General features: G+C 36.3%; 1 protein-coding gene across 1 annotated transcript in view; it reads left to right on the plus strand.

The window, feature by feature from the left end:
- Window positions 1-20362, plus strand: part of LOC142225310 (uncharacterized) — a 110001-nt gene that overhangs the window by 84307 nt on the left and 5332 nt on the right. The window contains exons 4-5 of the mRNA XM_075295084.1: window positions 14456-16246; window positions 17721-17782. Of these exons, the coding sequence (XP_075151199.1) occupies window positions 14456-16246; window positions 17721-17782 (1853 nt within the window). The remainder of the gene's footprint in view (window positions 1-14455; window positions 16247-17720; window positions 17783-20362) is intronic.

Consider the following 20362-nt stretch of genomic DNA (forward strand, 5'->3'; position numbering starts at 1 on the left):
ACCAACACCATATACCAAACTTCAGCAAGATTGGGTGAATTTTGCTTCTCTTTGTGGCTCCGCAAGACAATATGGGGATAGGTTTATATGGGGGCTATAAATAATTATGAACCGATGTGGACAAATTTTTGCACGGTTGGTAGGGACTATATACCAACACCATGTACCAAATTTCAGCCGGATCGGATGAAATATTCTTCTCTTAGACACTCCGCAAGCCAAATCTGAGGGTCCCTTTACATCAATAACAACTACTTGTGCCAAGTTTCAAGTCGATAGCTTATTTCGTTCGGAAGTTAGCGTGATTTCAACAGACGGGTGGACGGACATGCTTAGATCGACTCAGAATTTCACCACGACCCAGAATATATATACTTTATGGGGTCATAGAGCAATATTTCGATGTGTTACAAACGGAATGACAAAGTTAATATACCCCCCATCCTTTGGTGGAGGGTATAAAAACTGAACCGATTTCTTCCAAAATCAATAGGGTTCTGTTCTGACGCAAAACACATACTTGTAATAAATTTGGACCAAAATTGCGACCTAGACTTTGATCACACAAATGTGTTCACAGACAGACGGACGGACATAGCTCGATCGACTCAGGGGCCGACACTGAGAAATATTGCCAAAAACATCAAATCTATCTATCTCGTCTTCTTCTGGGTGTTGCAAACATATGCACTAACTTATAATAACCTGTTCCACAGTGTGGCGCAGGGTATAGAAAAAGCTTACCCGGTTCCAATGATTTTGTATTTACACTAACGATTTTGGTATTGATTCCAATTAAAAGAAGCGGAATATTGATGTAAGGAAAATGAGACATAATTCTCTTTTAAATTTGAGTTTTACGTCCTTGAAATAAAATCCTTTAAATATGTGTTAACGACAATTTAAATTACCAAATTCAGACTAGACTAAAGTAGAAATTATGCTATATTTGAAGTAAAAACGTATTTAAAATAAAGTGTTGAAAAACTGATCCTACTTTTTTACCGCTTTTTTGCTTTGTAGTCATGATGCAAAAAGACAACAAATTTAAATACAATTTAATTAATTTTGAAGAATTTTTCTGAAGTATTAAAAAATTCAATTAAATTTTAATTGAAATGTCTTCCAACACAGAAATGATAGTATCAATCACTAAAGTCAATTAAAACAATTAATGGTTCCAATTAAAAAAATAATTGATACCATTAATTTTTGTGATTGATTTTTGTTTTAATTAAAAATTTGGTTGGACCAATTAAATTTGCAATTAAATATGTTTTAAAAATCAATCAAAATTTTAATTCGGAAAATGTTGGTGTTATTTTTTTCTGTATATAGCACAGCCACTTTACAAATTTCATGAAAATGGATAGAGATCTGTAATCGTACACGCAGAAAAGGAATATCATCTCAGCAAACATGTTTCAAGAGCAAAAGTCTTATTCTTAGATGGAGAACATGAATCATGTTTATCCCAAAAGGGTTGTTTTCTCGCCTAATATATGTATGGTTGTCGAAATCAGAGAAAATAAAATGGTTGTGACAAACATGTTACATGTTACATGGGAGCCACCGTGGTGCAATGGTTAGCATGCTCGCCTTGCATACACAAGGTCGTGGGTTCGATTCCTGCTACGACCGAACACCAAAAAGTTTTTCAGCGGTGGATTATCCCACCTCAGTAATGCTGGTGACATTTCTGAGGGTTTCAAAGCTTCTCTAAGTGCTTTCACTGGAATGTGGAACGCCGTTCGGACTCGGCTATAAAAAGGAGGTCCCTTGTCATTGAGCTTAACATGGAATCGGGCAGCACTCAGTGATAAGCGAGAAGTTCACCACTGTGGTTCATTGTGATACCACAGTGGTGAACTGAATAGTCTAAGTGAGCCTGATATCGGGCTGCCACATAACCTAACCTAACCTAACATGTTACACGTTTCCCGCCCAAAAATAACATTTTGCTCTTGAAACATATTTGAGGTGATCATATTCCTTCTCTGGGTGTAGTTGTGGCTGTTATCTCTTTTAAAACGAAATATTTAGACTTCCTTCTATTTATCTCAAAAGAAATTAAATTTATATTTAAATACCAATAAATACATATCATTCAAATCCACCCTAATCTGCATGTCAAACAAATAACATTTTTGCTAAATATTTAGAATAAATTGCAATGAATATTTGTGAACACATCAACAAACTTTGCCAATATTGTCAATTGAAAAATTGAATGAATTGTGGGTGTTTGAAGTGGAGAATGTCCCTCTAATGCCAGGATATTATCATGAAATGGCCAATTGTGAATAATCATTTACGAAGCATTTTCATGGATTCTGGATTAGTTTATTGAATAAAAATTTATGTCTACTGATAGTTTTGCTAATAGAAATAGAAAAATCCGATTATATAATTTGATTGGTTTCGGATTAAGAGAATAGTGTTTTTTTTTTTGGCAAAACATAGAAAAAAAAAAACAATTTTGTTGACACTTTTCAGAATAGAGTATAGCAAATGAATTTAATGTGCATATTGCTTATGATGTCTTTAATTTGGACATACTTAGCAAACTTTCATTATACTGTGGAAAATTAACTAAGAAACAAGTATATACGGCCGTAAGTTCGGCCAGGAGGGTACATAAGCCGAAGCTTATGTACCCTCCATCATGGACTGCGTAGAAACTTCTTCTTAACACTGCCATCCACAATCGAATTACTTAAGTTGCGATAACGCTTGCCGATGGCAAAGTATCTTAAAACCTCCTAACACCATCTTCTAAATTGTATGTAAGTCCATACATGGTATATATTAAATCAAAAAAAGATCGATCCAATACGTATATAATTCAGTTTGACAAAGTAGACAAAAATTTTGACAAAATTTTCTACAGAAATAAAATTTTAACAAAATTTTCTATAGAAATAAAATTTTCACAAAAATTTCTATAGAAATAAAATTTTGACAATGATGAAAATTTTATTATGAACCGACTAAAATTTTAACAAAATTTTCTCTAGAAATAAAATTTTGACAAAATTTTCTATAGAAATAAAATTTTGGTAGACTATTTTTGGTTCTAGTGGCAACCAAGATTATGAACCGATATGGACCAATTTTTGTGGGATTGGACCAATTTTGGTATGGTTGTTAGCGACCATATACTAACACCACGTTCCTAATTTGAACCGGATCGGATGAATTTTGCTCCTCCAAGAGGCTCCGGAGGTGAAATCTCAAGAACGTTTTATATGGGTGCTATATAATTATGGACCGATATGGACCAATTCTGGCACGCTTGTTAAAGATCATATACTAACACCATGTTCCAAATTACAACCGGATTGGATGAAATTTGCTTCTCTTGGAGACTTCGCAAGCCAAATTTGGGGATCGGTTTATATGGGCGCTACATATAATTATGGACCGATGTGGACCAATTTTTGCATGGTTGTTAGAGACCATATACCAACACCATGTACCAAATTTCAGCCGGATCGGATGCAATTTGCTTCTCTTTGAGGCTTCGCAAGCCAAATCTGGAGATCGATTTATATGGGGTCTATATATAATTATGGACCGATGTGGACCAATTTTTGCATGATTGTTAGAGACCATATACCAACACCATGTACCAAATTTCAGCCGGATCGGATGAAATATGCTTCTGTTAGAGGCTCCACAAGTCAAATCTGAGGGTTCCTTTATATGGGGGCCATTAGCGTAGCTAGACAATTTTCCTAGGGGGGGCTATAGCCCCCCCTAGCTAACACTTTATAGACTGAACTTATAGGTTCAACTAATGTTTTATTTCATAAAATTGAATAAAAAATAGACATCAAAATAACTCGAGAATCAATTTATAATAAAGCAACTAAAAGTACCCTACGGGAAATTGGTGCAAATTGCCACTGACGGACCTATCACAGAACTGGTACCTGTGCTCCAGTTAGTTGCAATTTTCGCATTTAGTGAAATAAAATTATCAGAATAACCTTTTGTTCGATATATTTAAAAAAAAAAATTTTTTTCATTTCGGGTTCGATTAGGAGCCCAAATTGAAAGAGATTTCTAAGAGATTGTCCGAGACTGGTTCCTCAGGACCTGTTTATGGGTTGCTCCTGCTAAATTGTCCCAGGACGTGTCCTTTGGGGTGAGTCCAAGACGCGTCCAAAATGTAAGTTTACTCCGTCAATGACAAACCCATGTTAAGGTGGACGGTCCCTTCCATACGTTTTGATCAGAACTGGGACTGGTCCATACACACCAGGGACTAGTCCTGTACCAGTTCTGTGGTTGATCCATTTCCCGTAGCATAGTTCCACACTTTTCCCAGCAAAAAATTGGGAGTTGTTCTAAAGGCACAACTTTAAAGCACTTCCCAAAATGTCCTTACAAAAAAGTTAACTATTTTAACTACACAGGAAGTTTTTTTACTTGCATTAAAAATCACAAAAAAGTATAAAAATTATTTATTTGGGAAAATATCACAAAATTTTTAATTCACATTCAAAACACTAAATTCAGATCACACCTTAAGAAGTGATGCAAATTCATTGCAACGGTTGTTGAAACGGTGGACATTCATTCTATGATAAGTTCATACTACATTCATAGCTTCTCCGCCAATTTTGTACCACTTCCAGACCCAAAAAGAACATTTTCACTTCTTTTTGGCGACGCTTTTTTGCAGCATTATTAAGATATTAATTTATGAAAGGTTAGGTTAGGTTAGGTTAGGTTATGTGGCAGCCCGATGTATCAGGCTCACTTAGACTATTCAGTCCATTGTGATGCCACAGTGGTGAACTTCTCTCTTATCACTGAGTGCTGCCCGATTCCATGTTAAGCTCAATGACAAGGGACCTCCTTTTTATAGCCGAGTCCGAACGGCGTTCCACATTCCAGTGAAACCACTTAGAGAAGCTATGAAACCCTCAGAAATGTCACCAGCATTACTGAGGTGGGATAATCCACCGCTGAAAAACTTTTTGGTGTTCGGTCGTAGCAGGAATCGAACCCACGACCTTGTGTATGCAAGGCGGGCATGCTAACCATTGCACCACGGTGCAATAGTTCTGAAAGAATAGTTCTGATATCAATTACTATTTTTTATTCAACTAAATCATAAGTTCAACCACAGCTTTATTTCATAAATATAAGACTTCTACCACATCCCAAGTAATTCGATTGTGCATGAAAGTCTTTAGTGGAACTTTGTGCGTTGTACGAGTATATACTTGTTTAATTTTTATAAAAATGTAAAATCGTAAATAGGTTTTCAAATTCTGGGGGGGCTAAAATTTTTCTGGGGGGGTCTAAGCCCCCTCCCCAGAGGCCTTCCTACGCTTATGATGGGGGCTATACGTAAAAGTGGACCGATATGGCCCATTTTCAATACCATCCGACCTACATCGATAACAACTACTTGTGCCAAGTTTCAAGTCGATAGCTTGTTTCGTTCGGAAATTAGCGTGATTTCAACAGACGGACGGACGGACGGACGGACGGACGGACATGCTTAGATCGACTCAGAATTTCACCACGATCCAGAATATATATATACTTTATGGGGTCTTAGAGCAATATTTCGATGTGTTACAAACGGAATGACAAAGTTAATATACCCCCATCCTATGATGGAGGGTATAATAATTTATTTGTTTTAGTAAAAACAAAATAAATTTATCATAAGTTTTCGGTGTACATTTTCGATCTCAAATCCGTCAATGTTATTTCTACTCCCTGCGTAAAATCTAACGTAAATCGGAGTAAAACTTTGACATATGATTGAAAATCGGGCGAAAGACTTTGTGCCAATTTTGCGGTAATTCAAAGCAACACTGTTGCCCCTGGGGACAATTAAGACAGGCGGACATGATTATATCGACTCATGGGCCGGGCCGGGCCGGGCCTGACCAACATAGCCAAAGATACCATCGGTCTATTTTGTTTCCTTCTGCACCCTCAAAAAATCGCTTCTGTAACATATACCCCAAATGCATTTTTCTTCAAGCATATATATTTTCAGGATTGGTCCAAACAAAATATTGTTTGTATTGTTCAAACATATTATGTTTCACCTTAGGGCATACACTGGTAGTAAAAAATTTTAATGATTTTTTTTTTGTGTGGATATATTTTTAAGGCGCCAATTGGTTACTTCCATTATTTTACTTGCAGCATACTCGCTAGGTTTCTCTTTCTAAACACATATATGTTTATAGGCTATTTCAAAATTAACATATGTTTGCATCTAAGCATATTATATTTACAAACATTTTATGTCCTAAACATAATATGTTCTAACATATTAACATATATGCCCAAACATGTTATGTTAGTTTATGAAAAAATTTGAGTTCCAAACATATAATTTTTACATCCAAACATATGAAAAACAGTATTTTTCGTCCGTGTGGGTGTTGCAAACTTATGCACTAACTTATAATACCCTATTCCGCAGAGTGGTTCAGGGTAAAATTAACTGATATTGGGATCGCAAATTAAAAATGTGGAAGTTTTTCAAATGTTAGAAATTTTTTTCAGTTAAATAGCAATTGTTAGAGAGTTTTTTGCCGAATTGAAAAAAAATGTTTGTAGACTCATAGCGATTTTTCTGGCAATTGTTTCAATCTGCGAATGGATCCAATTTTTGATTACTTCACAAGAACGAAAACTGAACAGTCGCAACATTTTAAGCAAATTAGGGTAAAACTCTGGCTTCTGGGCCGTATAAGTCCATATCAGGCGAAATATATATATGGGAGCTATATCTAAATCTGAACCGATTTCTTCCAAAATCAATAAGGTTCTATTCTGAGCTAAAACACATACTTGTGCCAAATTTGAAGTCGATTGGACTAAAACTGCGACCTAGACTTTGATTACAAAAATATGTTCACGGACAGACGGACATAGCTATATCGACTCAGGAGCCCACTCCTGAGTCGTCTCCTTCTGGGTGTTGCAAACATATGCACTAACTTATAATACCCTGTTCCACAGTGTGGCGCAGGGATTAATTAATTTGATGAATTAATTTCGTGATTGAAGTAGAACAATTTTTTCTGTGCTGTGAAACAATCCAAATTAAGACACTCTGAGAAAAGCGGACAACTCTCAATTTTCGACAAAAAATTTCTGTATAATCACTTGCAAATTAACCTCTCAAAAGTAGACACCATCCAAATGTGGCGAAAATTAGGCAACCATGGTATGTACTGTTAAAAGGTTTCAGTGGTTATGAAAAATTTCCGCCTTTTTAAAGCAAAACTAAATAAATGATATATTTTCAGTACAAATCTAATTTGAGAAATAATTTTTCTTATCTGACTATAGTAATGTGTATACACAATTCCCACATACAAAATTTGTCTATTAGCATTGTTGGTAATTTCATGAAGTTATCAAATGATAACACGACCACCTGAACTGACAATGAATGCATAGTCCTTACATCCAACAATCACTATTCCATCTAAAACCAACAGTTAGATATTTTGCGTAAATTCTTCTTGTAATTGTGTCCCATTTTTAACTTCTGACCGGAAATTGCCTCAACACATTTGTACCAAATTCTACCCCATAAGGGGAAATGTTTATTACAAATGACTTGATTCTTTATCACTCCTTCGCAATCTCACTAAAAGGCCATACAGTTGGGTTGGTATGGTCTGGCAAACTCGCGGCTATGGCCCTCTGGTCTCCATAATTGCTTCAATTCGTAATTCGCAAACATACATTAGTCCGACTACAATCATGAAGACATAAATAACTTGAAGCAGAAATAGACATTAGATTAAATTTGTGGCATCATAATTTATGGGAGTACAAATGTATGCGAAAACACACTCACACAAATTGTATGCGTATATACATTCTACCATGCTAACATTGGTATACGCACCAGACCAGACCAGAGAGAGAGAGAGAGGGGGAGTTCCGTTTCCTTTTGTTCATTTGATTTAAGATTTTTCTACAAAGCTTTGACTATGTCGGCAACAAGTTTATTGAACTGTTAATAGCTGTTTATATGTTTTTTTTACTTGGCGTTTGTTGTTTTGGTCGTTGAATTGGCGACACTTTGCAAGTGTCAATAAAACAAAAATAATTGTTTACGATTTTTCTTTACACGGAAAAGGGGAAAGAAATGCCATACCCATATGTTCTATTTCGAGTTCAATAAAATAATAATTTCAATGTTTTGTGGAAGGAGGGGGTAAGGAATGATGTCTTTGGAGGGAAGTTGTCAACGACAAATGCTTGAAATAAAACAATTAATTTTGAAAAAAAAAACAGAAAACTCATTTTTAAGATTGTGTGTTTTGCTATGATCATTTATTCCAATCTATAAAAGGGTTGTATTTTCCCATAAATTTATTGAAAATATTATGATTTAGAGCAGCTTGTTCTAGAGTAAAAGCAAGCAAGAAAACTCTTGTTTAATATTATGTAGTAAGGTCTAGTCACTGGAAGACAGGTCTGGTGTCCGTCAATTTATAAGATTTTATTTTTTTGAATTTAATGACACAATTTTAAAATATCTACCAGAAATGTCCTCCCAAAGATGTTCTTTATTTTAACTATACAGGAAATTCTTTTAATTCAATTTTTTAACCATCTTTTTTCATATTTTTAATGAGTAATTTTAACTTTTTTGTTTAAAATAGATTAAAAACAGAGTAAGAATTAACAAATAAGGAAAGTCTAAAGTCGGACGGGGCCAAATACATATATTTAAATATCACTCGATGTGGACAGAATTTGATAGTCTTCTACAAAATCTATAGACCCAAAATTTAAGTCGGCTAGGGTGGGACACAACGTTAGTAAAAAAACAAGTATATACGGCAGTAAGTTCGGCCAGGCCGAAGCTTATTTACCCTCCACCATGGATTGCGTAGAAACTTCTGAAGACTGTCATCCACAATCGAATTACTTGGGTTGCGGTAACTTTTGCCGATGACAAGGTATCTTAAAACTTCCTAATACCGTAATATATACCACGTAGTCCATACGTGGCATATATTAAACTTAAAATGGCCGATTAAATACGTATATAATTAAGTTTGACAAAGTTTTCTATAGAAATAAAATTTTGACATTTTCTATAGAAGTAAAATTTGGACAAAATTTTCTATAGAAATACGATTTTAACAAAATTGTCTATAGAAATAACATTTTGACAAAATTTTCTATAGAAATAAAATTTTTACAAAATTTTCAAAAGATTTAAAATTTTGACAACATTCTCTACAGAATTAAAATTTTGACAACATTGTCTACAGAAATAAAATTTTGCCAAAATTTTCTATAGAAATAAAATTTGATAAAATTTTCTATAGGAATAAAATTTCGACAAAATTTTCTATAGAAATAAAATTTTGACAAAATTTTCTATAGAAATAAAATTTTGCTAGATTAAAATTTGATAAAATTTTCTATAGGAATAAAATTTCGACAAAATTTTCTATAGAAATAAAATTTTGACTAAATTTTCTATAGAAATAAAATTTTGCTAGATTATTTTTGCTCGAGTGGCATGATTATGAACTGATATGGACCAATTTTTGTGTGATTGGGGATCGGCTATATATAACTAAAGACCGATATGGAACAATTTTGGCATGGTCATTAGCGACCATATATTAACACCACGTTGCAAATTTCAACCGGATCGGATGAATTTTGCTCGTCCAAGTGGCTCCGGAGTTCAAATCTGGGGATCAGTTTATATAGGGGCTATATATAATTATGAACCGATATGGACCAATTGTTGCGTGGTTGTTAGATACCATATGCTAATACCATGTACCAAATTTCAGCCGGATCGGATGAATTTTGCTCCACTAAGAGGCTCCGGAGTTCAAATCTGGGGATCAGTTTATATAGGGGCTATATATAATTATGAACCGATATGGACCAATTGTTGCGTGGTTGTTAGATACCATATGCTAATACCATGTACCAAATTTCAGCCGGATCGGATGAATTTTGCTCCACTAAGAGGCTCCGGAGTTCAAATCTGGGGATCGGTTTATATGGGGGCTATATATAATTATGGACCGATATGGACTAATTTTTGCATGGTTGTTAGAGATCATATACTAACACCACGTACCAAATTTCAACCGGATCGGATGAATTTTGCTCCTCTAAGAGGCTCCGGAGTTCAAATCTGGGGATCGGTTTATATGGGGGCTATACGTAAAAGTGGACCGATATGGACCAATTTTTGCACGGTTGTTAGAGATGATATACTTACACCATGTACCAAATTTCAGCCCGTTCGGATGAAATTTGCTTCTTTTAGAGCAATCGCAAGCCAAATTTGGGGGTCCGTTTATATGGGGGCTATACGTAAAAGTGGAGCGATATGGCCCATTTGCAATACCATCCGACCAACATCAATAACAACTACTTGTGCCAAGTTTGAAGTCGATAGTTTGTTTCGTTTGGAAATTAGCGTGATTTCAACAGACGGACGGACGGACGGACGGACGGACATGCTCAGATCGACTCAGAATTTGACCACGACCCAGAATATATATACTTTATGGGGTCTTAGAGCAATATTTCGATGTGTTACAAACGGAATGAGAAAGTTAATATATATATATATATATATATATATATATATATATATATATATATATATATATATATATATATATATATATATATATATATATATATATATATATATATATATATATATATATATATATATATATATATATATATATATATATATATATATATATATATATATATATATATATATATATATATATATATATATATATATTAGAAGTTTAGGAAAATTAGAGTCATTTTTACAACTTTTCGACTAAGCAGAGGGTGACTATTTTAGAGGGTGATACGGTCAAAATTTGGTCAAGGGAAACGCGTGTAAATTCGTGAAAACGTTTATTTAAAAAATCAAATTAAATTTCTTTTTCAAGTTCAATTAGTATAAAATTCAGGAAAAATATTCAGTTAGGCTTTCGCTTTTCCAAATCCGAATTGCCGAGCCTCACGCTTGACACCTGCCATCAGATTTTGTACAGCCACCTTGTCCACCTTCTGCGCCGAAGAAAGCCAGTTTGCCTTGAACTGCTGCAGCAGTGGTCTTCTTTAGGTTCCGCTTGACAATAGCCCAGTATTTCTCAATTGGGCGGAGCTCTGGCGTGTTGGGAGGGTTCTTGTCCTTGGGAACCACCTGCACGTTGTTGGCGGCGTACCACTCCATGGCCTTTTTACCGTAATGGCAAGATGCCAAATCCGGCCAAAACAGTACGGAACAACCATGTTTCTTCAGGAAAGACAGCAGACGTTTATTCAAACACTCTTCCACGTAAATTTCTTGGTTGACAGTCCCGGAAGCTATGAAAATGCTGCTTTTCAAGCCACAGGTACAGATGGCTTGCCAAACCAGATATTTCTTTGCGAACTTTGACAGTTGTATGTGCTTGAAAATATCTGCTACCTTTCCCCTTCCTTTTGCCGTATAAAACTCTTGTCCCGGAAGCTGCTTGTAGTCGGCTTTGACGTAGGTTTCGTCGTCCATTACCACGCAGTCAAACTTCGTCAGCATCGTCGTGTACAGCCTCCGGGATCGCGCTTTGGCCGTCGTATTTTGTTTATCATCGCGATTTGGAGTCACTACCTTCTTATAAGTCGATAGTCCGGCTCGTTTTTTGGCTCGATGCACGGTTGTAGACGATACACCAAGCTTATTTGCGGCATCTCGGAGAGAGAGGTTAGGGTTTCGCTTGAAACTACCGGCAACTCTCTTTGTCGTCTCAGCGGCTTCCGGTTTTCGATTTCCCCCCGATCCAGACAACCTGGCTGTCGACAAACCTTCCCCAAACACTTTAATTACATTTGTAACGGTTGATTTGGCAACTTTTAGCGATTTTGCCAGCTTTGCGTGCGAGTAGTTCGGATTTTCGCGATGCGCGAGCAAAATTTTGATACGCTGCTCTTCTTGCTTGGACGGCATTTTGACAACTGAAGAGTGAATTCCAAAATCAAAATAGGAGCAACATTCTACACACACACCTTCAAAATGAGGGGTGTTCAGGTTTTTTAAATGCAAAATTGAAAGAAATACGTCATGTTTATATTGACCAAATTTTGACCGTATCACCCTTTAATTCCCGTTCTACCTTTCGTCAAAATTGTAGACCTACGAAGTTTTCTATTATTTGTAAATTTGTATCCTTTTGTTTGTTTGAACATATTAGTAAAGGATATGAAATGATAAAATGATATGTTAAAAATTTATTTAAAATATTTTTTAACCATATTTTTTTTTTGAATATTTACAAGAAATAATTGCCCATTTCTTTTCATCTCATAATTATTCAATTAAATTTTGTAAAATCTCTTAAAATGAAAATAATTTTATTTAACCTTTTTCTTTCATTTTAAGTCAGCCTCGTTGCCAATCTAATACTAATTAAGCTTAACGAGAAACAGATGCAAGCACATCAAATGATGATGAGATGAAGTGAGGCAACCTCTAGAGTATTCAATGAGGGAAAAAGCAATCCTTTTACCAACATCAATGCCATTAACCGCAAAGTTTCATTATCTCGAAATTAACCACAGAATAATTGCCCTAATGAAATATTATCATCGTATACGTCCATGACCATCAAATGCTCTAGTGTTCTATAGAATGTTGGATGTGTCTGTGGCTAGGTAAAGAAATGCGTCAGGAGTAGATTGCAAGCAGACATGAAAAACCAGAAAATTGAATTAAATTGGAGATTTTTTCTTGATAGATTGATGATAAAAACTTGAAAATCAAATAAAATGCTAGACAAAAAATTGTTAGAAAAAATATCAATGAATTTGCTTTAACACACATGTATTGAGGTCAATATCCTTCAAGTGCATATATCTGCATTTTCAATACAAATAAAATTCTATTTTACGACTGTTTTTTATTATGATAGAAATTTCTTTTTAGTCTATTAAAACTTTTCCAATAAAGCCTTAATTAACAACAACGTATGCGTGTTTCCATTCTATATTCTTGTTAACAACCAAATATTTTAGGTTAAAAATTAAATCATGCATGAGTAGTTTCTGACATAAAATGTCCAAACTTTTTTTTGGCAAAACAAATATTCAAAATATTTGTGGTTTTTTCTAATAAGGATGTGACTTAAAAAAGCCATATAGAGCCGAAACGATATACAACGTTTACTATTGTGCAAATGAGAAACAATTTTCCCCAAGTTCACCATCATAATAGTTGGATTGGAGTATGATTTAGTCGCCTTCAAGGTCTCCATAAGCAAGGGATGGTTAATAATCTGGAATAAGATGTTGTCCTGATGTAAGACGAAGCTATATTTGTTAATCATTTTCATAGGTAAACATCAAACTGCTTCTTTTTAATAATTCCATAGAATTTTTCAGCGATATATTGTCAAGAGTGGGATGAATCTTTCACATCGAAAGAAACTTAATACTCAAAAATGTTAGCGGTCGTATTTTTGGTCCGAATACCTTAGTGGGAATACTGAACTGATAGAAAAATTACCTTCCTAAATCGTGAACGGACGGTAACAAAATGAAACGGAATATTCAAGGTTTCGCCATCGGGCGTTGACGATTTCATGAACTGCTTTCATTTTTCTTTGCTATAATCAGCAGTGTAATATAAATATATGAATAATAATGGAATTTTTATGTGATTTAATTGAAATTTTATCTCTTACATTATTCTCTCGGTTCCCCAACCTAATATTATACCCTGTGTTTGATGTCTTTTAGCGAAAATCTTGGTCCCATTGTGCGTGGTAGCTCATATATCAAATCTAAACTTTTACCTTACGGTGGTCAACTGAATGTAGGGCACCTCAACTGTAGAAGTATCAAATCACCTTGTAAGTTTGATGAACTTAAATGTATACTTGATGGTAGCTCTTTTGGTCTGTTTGCCGTTACGGAGACGTGGCTCTCGGATGATATTGCGACCCGCTCTTTTTCCATTTCTGGTTACAAGCTATGTCGTAATGATAGACAATTCTCATCGAGGGGGGGTGGAGTTGCTGTCTATATTAGCAATGGATTAAGATTTAAATTAATCTTCAAGTCGTCTGATTATCTTTGTGAGTCCTTATTTTTAGAGTTTACTTTTAACGATATTGTACTACTGTTCGGTGTTGTCTATCTGCCATCAGGTAATCTGGAGCAATTTGAGACATTCCACCGCGATCTTTTTTGGAGATATAACCATATTGTAGTACTTGGTGATTTCAATTGTAACCTTTTTGATTATTCTAGAGCTAGTATCCTTCGTAGTCTTTGTACTAGATATAACTTGTCTGTTGTACACAATTCAGCTCCGACTCATTTCGATTTATGCAGGAGGTCCACATCACTTATTGATTATATGCTTATAAGTGATATTTCTCTATGTAACTTCTCGCATCAGGTACAGTGTCCTTCGATCTCAGATCATGCCTTAATTTTTTCTAGTCTGTTATTCGAATTTGCTTCCATGACTGAGTACGTTGAATATAGAGACTATCGGAACATTGACTGGGATCCATTGGCTTTATATGTGGATTCATTTGAATCTAGTCGAATTTTTAATGCTACTGATGTTGATACGAAATGCACGTTTTTGTCTGCTCTACTTAGTGATCTTTTTAATTTCGTACCAACTGTTAGGAAAAAGCTTCGCAGAGATGAAAATTGGATGAATTCCTCCCATATAAGGTTGGCCAGATCACTTAGAGATCTTTCGTTTTCCGCCTTTCTATCTGATAGATCCCAGGAGAATTGGACAACGTATCGTAAATACCGAAATAGAGCTAAGGCTATGATTCGCAAAGCGAGAAGGTTGCACTTTTCTGCTCGGTTTGAATCTTTGGACTCATGTGACATGTGGAGGATTTTGCGTAGGTCTGGGTGTGTTACTGATGACTTCGTGGAAACTAATTTGGATGTCGAATGTATCAATTCTTTTTTTGCTAACGGTTCGGCTCTTGGCAGCCGAATTGAAGAATTTGATTTTGATAGTTTCCGTGAGTCAGATTCGCCGTTTTCTTTTTGTGGTGTCAATGAGCTTGAGCTTCTTGAAGCGATGGGAAAAGTTAAATCGAGGTCGGTAGGATTGGATGGTGTGCCTATTCATTTTATTAAGTCTATTTTCCCGCTTGTATCAAGCTTTATTTTGGATTTGGTGAATTGCATTCTGACAACGTCCACTTTTCTTTCCGCTTGGAAGAAAGCTCGTGTAGTTCCTATACCGAAGTCTCGAGTTGTTTCTGAACCTGCTGATTTACGTCCAATTTCAATATTACTTGCAATTTCTAAAATTGTTGAGCATATTATGAAGGGGCAGATACTTATGGCTACTTCTAATCTTATTCATGAGTCTCAATATGCGTTCCGCCAAGGTCTAAATACTACGCATCTGCTCTTGTCACTGACGGATCATGTCCGCACAGATATTAACAATGGTTGTTCGAGCTCTCTTGTTTCTCTTGATCTATCTAAGGCCTTCGACTCCGTGAGTTATGCTAGATTAGTTGCTAAACTTGGTGGGCAGTTTGGATTTTCGTTATCGGCGTGTAAGCTTATTTATTCATATTTGAGAAATAGGGAACAATTTGTTGCTATGAATGGTGCAGAATCTAGCATTCTTCCGCTTGCTTCTGGTATACCTCAGGGTTCGGTCTTGGGCCCACTCTTATTCATCCTGTATGTTAATGATATCCACTGCTACACTGATTCTAGGGTGTGTAGAACGTTCGTTTTCGCGGATGATGTTTTCTTGTTGTTTAGCGGTTGTGGTTCTTCTACTGAGAACTTTGAGATTGAGATTAATGCCGTGTTGGATCGTTTTAGACATTGGGCATTGATGAATGACTTGTTGGTTAATGTGGCTAAGACTAAAGCCTTGATGTTTGGGTCGAATAGGGGGCTCCCTCAATTACCCAATTTGTTCCTTGGATATGAACGCATTGAATTTGTTGATAGGCATCGTTGTTTGGGTGTTGTACTTGACTCGGAGCTCTCGTTTCAATTCCATATTGATGCTCTGTCTGGTAGGATCTGGTCTACATTGCGTAGGATTTCTTCATCGAATTTATTTTTACCACTCAATGTCAGACTCAAATTGGCTCACTCGCTCTTAATGTCTCAAGTTCTTTATGGTCTTGAAGTTATCTCAGGCTGCTCTGGACAACTTTTTGCGAAGTTAAGACGAACTGTGAATGTGATTGTGCGCTTTATTTACAATGTTCGAAGGAGGGATTCTATTTCTGGGTTCGTAAGGCGTTTTCTTGGTCTCTCTTTTCGCAATTTTGTTGACTATCGGAATCTGATTTTATTTTATAAGGTTATATATTGCTCTAGGCCTGTATCTTTACGCTCTTCCTTCTCCTTTTCGCGCTCGTCTAGGAATCCACAGCTATTTGTTCCCCGTATTAGGAGAAGTATTTTTGCTAAATCTTTTCAAGTGAGAATTATACGTTGTTGGAATGGGTTACCGCTTCAGTTGCGAATATTTTCACAGTGTAATAACTCCTTTCGGTTGAAACTGATGCAGTATATGGATTCGATCTTGCCACATTGAAACTACTCTTGGTCTATTTGTATATGTCTACCTCGTGCGGGACTAATATTATTTATTTATTTTTTACATTTTTAATACTGCTAATTTATAGTTAGGCTGGGGAGCCGACAAATTGAATACTGTTACAAAAATTTGTTAAGAGTGCAGAAAAAAGAAAACAACTTATAATGTATTTTGGTACTTGATTTTATTTAAATCATTTAAGTTAGATATATTATAATTTTAATTAGTTATTTTTATATTCAGTTAAGAATTTTGTTTTGTATTCAGGTATTCTTGCTAAGTAATATATATATATATATATATTGGCCTATGAAAGGCTTTGTATTACTAATTGTTAAATAAATGAAATGAAATGAAATGAAAAGTCTTAATATATTCGTTAGATGTTCTTATGGAAACTTCAACGGTGGTGCAATGTGCTAAGGCGACTGTTCATGCGAACGGAGCAGACAATCCAGGTTCGAGTCACTGTGGCGGATTTTGTTTTTTAAATTCGTAACCATTACGTTTTCAGATCATGAACGCTGGTGTTTTTTTTTTTTGCCAAAGTATGGTGCCATTTTATCGTTGTCAGATTGACATCATCTGTTCTTCGTTTGACACCACAGGCGTGTTGATTTACTTTCAGGGAGCCACCGTGGTGCAATGGGTAGCATGCCCGCCTTGCATACACAAGGTCGTGGGTTCGATTCCTGCTACGACCGAACACCAAAAAGTTTTTCAGCGGTGGATTATCCCACCTCAGTGATGCTGGTGACATTTCTGAGGGTTTCAAAGCTTCTCTAAGTGGTTTCACTGCAATGTGGAACTCCGTTCGGACTTGGCTATAAAAATGAGGTCCCTTGAGCTTAACATGGAATCGGGCAGCACTCAGTGATAAGAGAGAAGTTCACCAATGTGGTATCACAATGGACTGAATAGTCTAAGTGAGCCTGATACATCGGGCTGCCACCTAACCTAACCTTACCTACTTTCATAAACGGATCATTTTGAAATGTGCACGCCGTTCAGTACTGTGGATCCGATGATCTCAGTGGAGAATTTGCAGGTCCAAAGATCTCAGTGAAGATCCCAAGGTAACCATGGAGTTACCGTACATTCAAAAAGCTAGGTAGCGGAACTGTGGTCCGAAGCTATCTGTGGTGAAGCTAAGGGCCTAAGAGTGACAGTGAGGTAAGTTTAGGTCTAAAGATTTTAGGGGTGGTATTGTCGGCCCGATTATCTCAGTGGGGAAATTTGAGATCCACGACTTCAATGAGAAATTTATAGGATCGATGCAGAAAATGTAGACATAAAGGTATTAGTGATGGAAATGTGGATCTTAATGTCACAATTGAGAGGGTGTATAACCAAAAATCTCAATAGAGGAACTATATGCCCGTAGGACTCAGTGGTGGTACTGCAGCCCCTAAGATCTCAGTAGGGAAATGCAGGCTAAAGCTCCTCTGTAGGGGGACTATGGGTCCAATGGCATCAGAGGGGAATTTATAGGTTAAGAAACTGTAGGATAAAAGATATCAGTGATGTATCTGTGGATCCCACGGTCACAGAGGAAGGACTGTACCTCTCTATAGTGAGACTGTGGGTCTGGCAGTGACAGTGAGGGATCTTCAGCTCTGAAGATGTTAGTGATGGTATTGTAGGTCCGAATTACTCATTAGAGGAACTGTGTGCCCATTGATCTCAGTGTGGAATTCATAGGTCGGAAGATGTCAATGCACAAACTGCAGTAAAAAGAGTGGAACTGTGGATCCTATTGTCACAATGAAAGGCTAATTGAAAATCTCGGTGGTGGAACTGTAGGCCCGAAGGTCTTATTTGGGAACTGCAGGTACATCTATGGGGGAACTGTGGGTCCAATGATCTCAATGAGGGGGGGAGGGGGGTTAGAAGAAACTTTAGACAACAAGTATCAGTGGTTAAACTCTAAGGTCACATTGGAGGGAATGTAGAACCGAAGATCTCAATGGAGGAACTGCAGCCCGGAAGGTCTCAGCGGGGGAACTGTAGGGTTAATGCCCTCTGTAGGGGAACTGTGGTCCCAATGATCTCAGTGGTGGAATTATAGGTCAGGAGATCTCACTGAGGAAACTTTAGACTAAAAGGTATCAGTGGTTAAACTCCAAGATAACATTGGAGGGCATGTATAACCAAAGATCTCAGGCCCGAACTTCACTGTGGTAGAATCGGTCGGAAAATTAGAGTGTGGGAACTTCAGGTTCGGAAATGTCAGGTTAATGGAGGACTATAGCTCCGTTGATTTCAGTGGATGTTCTTTTATGTCCGAAATTACTGAGGAAACTATCGGCAGAAAGGTAGTGGTGATTGAACTGTGAGATCAAAGGTCTTAGTAAGGAACTGAAGTCCTTAGGGGTTTAGAGCGAGTCACCACGAGAGCTATAGGACCAAGGATAATTATGTATATCAAACACAAGAACGTCACTCTACATTTAAGCCAGAAATTTGGAAGTCCGTGGAGATGGAACACAGGAACGTCATTATACTTTGAGGCCAAAGACCTTGAATTCCATTGGGGAAAGTATGGGAGCATCCACCCGACCGAATATGATGCGGTTCTTCTTATCTAAAATCTTGAATTCAAATCAGTGAATGAATTTAACTTCGAATGATAATTAATCAGTCTAAATTCAAAATTACAAACATCAATCAATTTCTTGATTATAATCAAAAACTTTGGTTGCTTCCAAATATTCTCTTACATTTTATGCCTTCAACTCCTCGATAATTTGCCATTATTTTAAGTAGTATTTAACCATGCATTTAAATCACTAAACCAGGGCACCTCCCGATAATTGTAATCCATTTGCTCTATGCCCTCACACTGGCATTAGATGGGAGTAATTGAAATGATTGCTGCTATTATTCTGCTCCAGATCCATTTGTCGTTGAGACAGACCCTTTAATTTTTTCTAATTCAGTTATAAATAATTCACCAAAAGACAAGGAAAAAAAAAAGAAAAAATATGACACAAAAGGATTCACCAAAAGTAGTGGGAGAGAAAGAGAGGTAGAAACTAAAGCAGCTATGCATGTGGATCTGTGGCCAAACGTGGGCATTTTTAACGAAGCAAAAGTCCGGATATGTTCTACCATGTCAGCCATAGACTTTGGCTGCATTTGAGGGCATAATTTGCATTTTTGTTAATGGCATGATTAGACCAATGGAGTGGGTGAATATACAAAGGTTATTTATTTTCAACTTTATACCACGTTCTTTGGCAGCTAGAGGTTTGTGGAGTCAATGGGGGGCAAAAAATATGTGTGAGACCTGATATAGAAAGGATGCGAAAGGATATTCAAGTACACGTATTCATGGAACTTTAGATGTCGCTAAAAACTGTCATAGTTTTATCTTAGAATTAATATAAAGCATGTCTGTGTGCGGCATTCACAAGTAAATTGTGTGTTATGATTTCTCAATGGTCCGACTGCACTTTTGGTTACAGTGGTTAATAATAGTGATTTAGATAGCCGGCCAGGTATCAGGAAAGAATTAAAGGTCGTCCTCCATTTTATAATAACAAATCAAATGCGCCCCCCTAGAGCTTGTAACTCACTATAAGGGTTTTTTTTTTTCTTTAAATACACTGAGCTTGATTTGAAGCTTGGATATTTAAATAATAATTGCCACAATCCATTGACTTTGGTAGCAATTTGTGTGCTTGAAGTCCCTGTGAGACGAATATTGAACTGCCAATCCATCTCGTTGAGAGATAATTCTAAATATCCCAG

The sequence above is a fragment of the Haematobia irritans genome, chromosome 2, assembly GCF_050003625.1.
Source record: "Haematobia irritans isolate KBUSLIRL chromosome 2, ASM5000362v1, whole genome shotgun sequence".
Lineage (NCBI taxonomy): Eukaryota > Metazoa > Arthropoda > Insecta > Diptera > Muscidae > Haematobia > Haematobia irritans.